Source organism: Sinocyclocheilus grahami, unplaced genomic scaffold (assembly GCF_001515645.1).
Source record: "Sinocyclocheilus grahami isolate Dianchi unplaced genomic scaffold, SAMN03320097.WGS_v1.1 scaffold1678.1, whole genome shotgun sequence".
Taxonomy (NCBI): domain Eukaryota; kingdom Metazoa; phylum Chordata; class Actinopteri; order Cypriniformes; family Cyprinidae; genus Sinocyclocheilus; species Sinocyclocheilus grahami.
The window spans coordinates 286,044-293,914 of NW_015506857.1; the positions used below are offsets into that span (position 1 = coordinate 286,044).

General features: G+C 38.3%; 1 protein-coding gene across 1 annotated transcript in view; it reads left to right on the forward strand.

Annotated features, from left to right (window-relative positions):
* grtp1a (growth hormone regulated TBC protein 1a) overlaps window positions 1-7,112 on the forward strand; it is a 13,657-nt gene extending 6,545 nt beyond the window's left edge. Inside the window, exons 6-8 of the mRNA XM_016258399.1 lie at window positions 5,019-5,191; window positions 5,265-5,450; window positions 6,544-7,112. Coding sequence (XP_016113885.1) covers window positions 5,019-5,191; window positions 5,265-5,450; window positions 6,544-6,636 — 452 coding nt within the window. The 3' untranslated portion in view covers window positions 6,637-7,112. The remainder of the gene's footprint in view (window positions 1-5,018; window positions 5,192-5,264; window positions 5,451-6,543) is intronic.
* Window positions 7,113-7,871: the final 759 nt, after the last annotated feature.

Sequence of the window (7,871 nt, forward strand, 5' to 3'; positions counted from 1 at the left end):
ACACTGCTGTCTGATGCACAAAATCATACACGGACATCCTGCATAAATCACTGAGTTTTGGGTCAAATCATTGAAATGGACAGTTTGATCATGGAAACTCTAACAGTGTTTTCTAAGTTTTACACACTTAAAGGTAGTGTAGGTGATTTGGTTCAAAAACTTTTTTTGTTATGCTGGTTGAAAGTCTCTTCACATCCCGATAGCAATCAATAAGTGGAGTGGTCTAAATTTATCTATATGTATTTATATCGTCTGTGGAAGGTGTAGGACCATAAAATGTTTGTCCAATCAAAATGTTCAGTCCGAAGATTACGATAGGCTGTCCGGCCTGCCTGTCAAAATATGTATTTGCATACCTCTGCGCACCCAGTTTGCGCAGACAGGATACGTCATCAGCACTTCCAGCGAGAATGAGAGGCATTATCATTGTAATACTTGCTTTGTTCTGTAATGTTTTCTCACCGGATAATGAGACATGAGGTAATCTGACAGCGTTGCATTCAATCCTCCACCAACGCCATCTCTCATCGTGTTGCCGATTAGCCTCTGGTCTGCTTGTGTGCGTTCATGTGTTTTGGAGGCGTGGCTTTGCAGAGTGATTATGCAGGGAGGGTGGGGATCTTGCTTTCAAGGCTAGCTTGCTATTGCTAGCCTTTCCGAAATGGCCTACCCTACCTTTAAGGCGAGAAACTAAAGGCAAAACCAGCATTTTCCATGCGCTGGGCAGTTTTGAGGTTTTGGTCTGTTTTGCTCCATAATAACATGTCTTCTTTCAAATTAGTGGAACGAAAACATCTAAAACACACATTTAAGTGTATATTTTATAGCATTTTATTTATTTGCGTCTGTAGATTTCAATTTGAATCCATATCTTTAAAGAGTTTTTTTCTCTTACATACACCAAACTTTACAGTTTTATTCCAATCTATATTCTGAAGACTTTTACCGAAGGATTCATATATCATTCACACTGAGGCCATGTCCACACTTACACGGGTATTTTTATAAACAAAATTTTTCCTTCTTCCGTTTAAAAAAAAATCTCCGTCCACATGAAAACACAAACGCATGCTATGAAGCACTGGCAAGAGCATGCCAAACCAACAGGTGGCGATGTAATCGCAACCGTAAAGCCATGTTGGCCAATCAGAAGCCTGAAAAAGTTTCCAGTAGGTGGAGATAACAGTGCTTGCTCCGACATCACAAGCCAAAAACTCTGGTTTCGCTGTCAACACGATAACACTGCAACTGGCGTTTTCAAAAATGTTTGGTTTCAGGGACCTGGTGCTTTCAGGGACCTGGCGTTTACGTGTGGACGAATGGCCTAACCGCAGAGAAAAAGCTGCGGTTTTAAAAATAACCGTGTTCGTGTAGACAGGGCCTGATTTATACAACATATTATTCCTAAAAACATGGTGAAAATATATTTGTTTTCTGTCTGTTGACAGTATTTTCTGATTTATGGAGTGATAAAAAGAGAAATCCAAAATTTTAATATGTCAGCAAAATCAAACAAGAATTTTGAACCTGGCTTTTGATTTCTGCAAATGTATGCTCATTTGCCTATATAAACATTTCAGAAAATTTGCAATACAGAACAATTGTCAATGTACTGTGATTAATCCACTGGTGAACTTTGGTGATATTTGTTAGTTAGGGGTGTAACGGTACATGTACTCATACTGAACATTTTCGGAACGGGTCTTTTGGTTCGGTATGCATGTGTATCGAACAAATACAGCCTTGTTTTAACCACTGCATGAGCGTGACTATATTGTTAATTTTGATATGAAACGTAGTCTTTACTTTCAAATGATGTTGATTTTTTTTCAGGAAATTTAAACAATAAATGCAAAATAAATGTCAAATGGCAGCGCGGAGCGTGATCATCCCTTCCTCTTTACTACTAATTTTAATATGAATAAACATCTCATCATGCCTCAAGTAATCGCTCAATCAGTGTTTCAACTGCGGAAAGACACCCCTAATCTTAGTTACATTGTTTACCCTATATTCACCTGTACCATTGTGATTTTCTTTAGATCTGCACAGAACCTTCCCAGATAACATACACTTCCGTAAGTCGGCGGATCCATGTCTGCAGAAGACGCTGTTTAATGTGCTGGTGGCGTATGGACACCATAATAAAGCTGTGGGCTACTGTCAGGTACGGTCACATGATCACACACCTGAATCAGCAGCACACAAACATGAAGCTGCTTTAGTGCGATTCATACGGCTTCATTTTGGAGCCTGGTTACTGGCGGGTTCAGGACGGGTGAATCAGTCGTGTTCAGATGGGTCATTAGATCAGTGCCAGATGAGCGCGTGTCTATCCGTGTTCTCTTATAGTCAGTCATTGTTTCAGTTTGTTTATTTAATGCAAAGTTTGCACAATATTTCCAATGCAAATGAATGATTGACTGACTGCTGCTGTGACATGCGAGCGACTGAAAGGACATCAGCTCATGATTCAGAATCAATGGAAAGATGCATGTCAGTATTACATGTGTGTCTTGGGTGTTTAATGGTGGTCTCCCTCTTTCAGGGAATGAACTTCATCGCAGGATATCTGATCATCATCAGTAAGGATGAGGAGATGTCATTCTGGCTGATGGAGGCCCTGCTGGACAGAATCCTGCCAGGTGTGTTTCCTGTTTGCTCCTGTGGTTATTCATGAAAATAAACCACATCATTAGAGGTCATCGAGTCTGAGTGTGTGTGTGTGTGTGAGAGTGTGACATGAGCAGATCTATTCCGAGCTCATGTCTATGAATAAACTGGGCTCAGGTCACATGGTCTGATCCTACAGTGCTGCGTTTCCTGTTCCTGCTAGAGTTCATGAAACATTAATACTGTATGTCTGTTTAGTGAGGTATAGATCCAGATAGTCAGTGTTTGTTGTTCCATCAGTTTTAACACCGTTCCAGTCCAGCGCTCCTCAAATGCTCTGATCTGAAAGCCCTCCATTGTCCAAAACACTATAGATATTTTCTTTGGTATTTCTGTTGTGTGAAAATGCTGCTTGTTTCCAAATTTTAAAACAGAAAAATAAAATAGTAATAAAATAAAAATGTTGAAATATTAAACTAATTAAACATTTTGTGACTCGATAAGGTTTGGATTCTGCATGTTCTTCAATAAAAATAAGTTATCGAGGGAAAACATTTATATTTTATTTTGTGTTTTTGATTATTTAAATCAAGTAATGTTTTGTTTTTAACATTAAATTGTAATTTTTTAATGATTTAATTATTTAGCACTTCAAAATGTAATCTTTTTGTTTTCAGCATTTTGTTTTAATGTTAATTATTTTTAATATAGTTAAAGGGTTAGTTCACCCAAAAATTAGCCTGTGTTTTACTCACCCTCGAAGCATCCTAGGTGTATATGACTTTCTTCTTTCAGACGAATCCAATCGGGCTTATATAAAAAATTGTCCTGGCCCCTCCAAGCCTTTCAATGGGGGTAAGCGGTAGAGGTCTGCTACCCGACCCGAGCCGGGCTCGGGTTTATAGCTAAACTAAAACTATATGCAGTAGCCTAGGCTACGCTGCTTTCATAGACACACGCGATGACGCACCGAAGCACCCGATGTTCATAACTGGTAAGTGTTTTTTTCTTTTGCCTTGTGAAATGGCCGAGCCTTTATGATTGTGTTTCTTTACATGTATTTATTTACTGACCGTTGTAAGCAATCGTGAAATACAGAATTTTTTTTAAATTGGCAATTCGTTGTGGGGGAAAAAAAGATTTCGGTTCGGGTCAGGTTCGGGCTCTAAATTTAACTGTGCCGCTTGGGTCGGGTCGGACGATCTCGGGTACGGGTCGGGTTCGGGCTTCAGTTTAAAGCCTGTGCAGACCTCTAGTAAGCAGGTGTTGGTTGTCAACAGTTCAGAAGACGTGAAAAAGTGCGCGCATCCATAATAAAACATCTCTCACACGACTCCAGTGGGTTAATAAAGGCCCCCTGTAGTGAATCCATGCAGTTTTGTAAGATAAATATCCATATTTCAAACGTAATAAACACTTTTTTCTCACTTTCCGCTGACTGCGGTTCGCGGAAGACCTGCAGGCGGATGATGTAAGACGTAGGCACGCACCTCTGAGAAATGCAGGAGCAAAGGAAAACCAGTCTGTCCTCTTGGTTTATATCGAACTCCTCCAACATTTTTCTTTACAAATCCTCGTTTTGTGCTTCTAATTTGAGAACGGCGTTTTGTTTTGTCTCCGCGTTCGTCACTAATCACGCAGCGGCGACATCCTACGTCATCCGCCAGAAAGCCTTCTGCGTACCAGTCAGCGGAAGTGAGAGAAAAGTGTTTATTACGTTTGAAATACGGATATTTATCTTACAAAAATGCATGGATTTGCTACAGGAGGCCTTTATTCACCCCCGGAGCCGTGTGAGCGATGTTTTATTACGGATGCTCACACTTTATTTCACGTCTTCTGAACTGTTGACAACCAACACCTGCTTACCCCCATTGAAAGGCTTGGCGGGGCCAGGACAATTTTTAATATAACTCCGATTGGATTCGTCTGAAAGAAGAAAGTCATATACACCTAGGATGCTTTGAGGGTGAGTAAAACACAGGCTAATCTTCATTTTTGGGTGAACTAACCCGTTAAATAATTTTGTGGTTTTAGCATTTTAAATTTATTTATTTTTAGCATTTTAAGTTTTAATTATTGCTAATACAATAAAATAATTTTTAGTTTTTAGGATTTTGATATTCTAATAATTTTTTAATATAATCATTTGTGGTTTTAGGATTTTAATTGTCAATTATTTTTAATAAAATTCAAAATAATTCAAAAGAGATCCACGGGTTTAGATGCTCCTTCACAAACCCCTCTTAAAGTAGTGAACCTACTATAAAAACTACTAACAAGACTGTGTCAGACTACAGTGAAGCTGTTTTAGGAGGAAACGTCTCTTCAAACACTGTAGCAGCATCATTGTAACCTTTGACCCTCACCTCTGTTTCACTGTTGGTCTCTGGCTCGTTTCTCAGATTACTACACTCTGGCCATGTTGGGTCTGAAGGCGGATCAAGAGGTTCTGGGCGAGCTGGTGCGGATGAAGGTTCCTGCGGTGTGGCAGCTCATGCAGGATCACGGCGTCATGTGGACTCTGGTGGTCTCGCGCTGGTTCATTTGCCTGTTCATCGACATCCTGCCAGTGGAGGTAATGGAGCATCCCAATGCGATCATGTGATCGATCGGTTCACGACTGATCCTCTGTGTTTGGGCTCCGTTAGACGGTTCTGCGGATCTGGGACAGTCTGTTCTACGAGGGTTCGAAGATCCTGTTCCGTGTGGCTCTGACTTTGATCCACCACCATCAGGATGTGATTCTGCAGGCGCAGAACCTGCCGGACATCTGTGAGTGCTTCAAGCGCATCACCAGAGGAGCCTTTGTGGAGGACTGCCACGCTTTCATGCAGGTCAGTCACATTCATCCACATCAGAGGTGTTTAGGGCGGCCATTTCTGGAACACCAGGAAGAAGGATATTCTGCAGGATAAAGTGAAGCCAGGATAAAAACTGAAAAATAATCCCAAACCTGTAAGCAGTGGAAGGAACTTTTCCATTAAGGGGTGGTATTTAAGTCAAATTCCAGGGCCTTTTTTTTGGACAACATTTCTAACCTTTTTAAATGCATGTCACCTTTCATGTACATTTTTATATTTATTTAATAAATACAGTTAGAATAAGATATTATAGGACTGTTACCAATCAAATGAAATCAGACAAAATCCATCTTTGCACTGCAGAAGCTGCGTCTAGATTATTTACTCAGACTGTTTACACTGCTTAAAGTTATGATTTATGTTTTAAATATAGAAATGTTGGAAAAAATGAAATTATACTTTAAATATGAAACTAAAACCTCCAATAGGTTGCAACAAGTCACTGAATTAATGAGTCATTGATTCATTCAGAAATTCAACCAATTTGTTCAAAACGGCTGATTCATTCAGAAACGAAGCAAGTGACTGTCTTTATGAATTAATCATTGAATCGCTCACTGAATCATTCAAGAACAAACACCAGTTTTGATGGAGATGCAGCTGTCCTGCTGTGACACAGTTTTGGAGCAAAAATAGTCGATACTGACAATATTGTGTCTAAAATGTCAGTCGCTTAAACTTAGCCTATGTTTTAATCTCCTTGTTTATTAATTATATACCATTAGATAAAGTATAAAATAGTGATGATCTTAAAAGCAGGACAAATGAGCATCTGGCTCAAGCCTGCGCCACTAAATGGACATGGTGTTTAAAAACCGGCCTGTCTGACCTAAAACCAGACAAAAGGCCACCCTAGGACTGTCCAATCCTGTTCCTGGAGATCCACCTTCCTGCAAAGTTCAGCTCCAACCCTGATCAATCACACCGGAACACGTTATCATTACAGGAACTGAACTCCAGAAAACTGGATCTCCAGCAACAGGTTTGGGCATCTACATGATCACATTTCTTCTAAAACTGGTTCAAGCTGTTGAACTGAAGTTTGGTTTCCTTCTGGTCCTCTCAGAGAATCTTCCAGGAGCCCGGGAGTCTCTCCATGTCCACGGTTACTAAACTGCGTGAGAGCTGCCGTGCACGGATCACGGCTGACGAATCCTGACACTCAAACATTCCCACTGATAGTTTGCACTCGATCTAGAGTCTGTCGCTCACACAGATGTGGCATTCACTCACAGACTCATGAAGATGTATTTTCTTACGTTTGTAGAGATTTGTGTAGATGTAGAAGAATCCTAGATGCTGGAATCAATGTCTTGAATACTTTCTCTTTCTCTTAGTTTAAGACCAATAATACTGTGAAATAAAACTGACTTGCAGCTCTTACAGACTAAATATACATGTTTTAGCGCAATCAGCTTCATGAGGTGCATCCTGGAGGTTTTTACACTATTGAAGGAACTTGTGAGATGGGCTCTTCATGATGCTTCTTTACATTCTGCTCCAACCCTAAGAACTCACTTTCTTTTAAGCAAAATTGTCAAGAAATATATGCATAAGTACAATTGTTATTTGTCTACAAAACGTATTTAAATCGTTTAAGCAAACATCTATAAAAACAAATAAAAGATCAATAAATCCAGCATGTGTCCAAACAGTGTTGTTATTGTTAACTGGAACTATTATATAGAATTTACTTTTTTTTTTTTTTTTAGCTCTTTAATGTTTTTTTTAAGCATTTTAAGTGTTAAATAAAATTTTTTTTAAAGCATTTTAATTACTTTTTAAAAAATATAAATAAAATATTCAAAAATAAAAAGAAGCTAAACAAATGATTGTCAAAGACAATTAAAACTTAAAATATTAAAACAAAAACTTTGAACTATAAAAATCAATATTGTTAACTGAAATAAAATAGAAATATTAGATGGAATACTAAAACATCAATTAGAAATGTTACCAATGTACTGAAATAAGCTGAATTATAAAACTAAAGCTATATATTACGGATGTCCCAAACAGGTGTTTTGTGCCCCCCGATCAGAGTCATTGAATATTGAGGGTTATTATAAATTTGAGGTATTTATAAATGATTATAAATATATGTTTGAAATAAAATGAATGATTAAAAAAAAAACTTATTTTATTTCTGCTAGTTTCCAAGGCGACATTTCTCATTTTAATTTAGTTTAACTTGATATACTAAAATAACTTAAACTGAAATAAAAATGAATACTTTATAGACCGAAACAACAGAACTACTAAAAATGACAAAAACATCAAAATTATATATATTTGTACAACAGTTCGTTCTGGTTCTCAAATCTGATTGGTTGAGAACCGTGAAATATTGTACTGGTATCGCTACAGGAACGCCCTTTCACAATTGTGTATCAC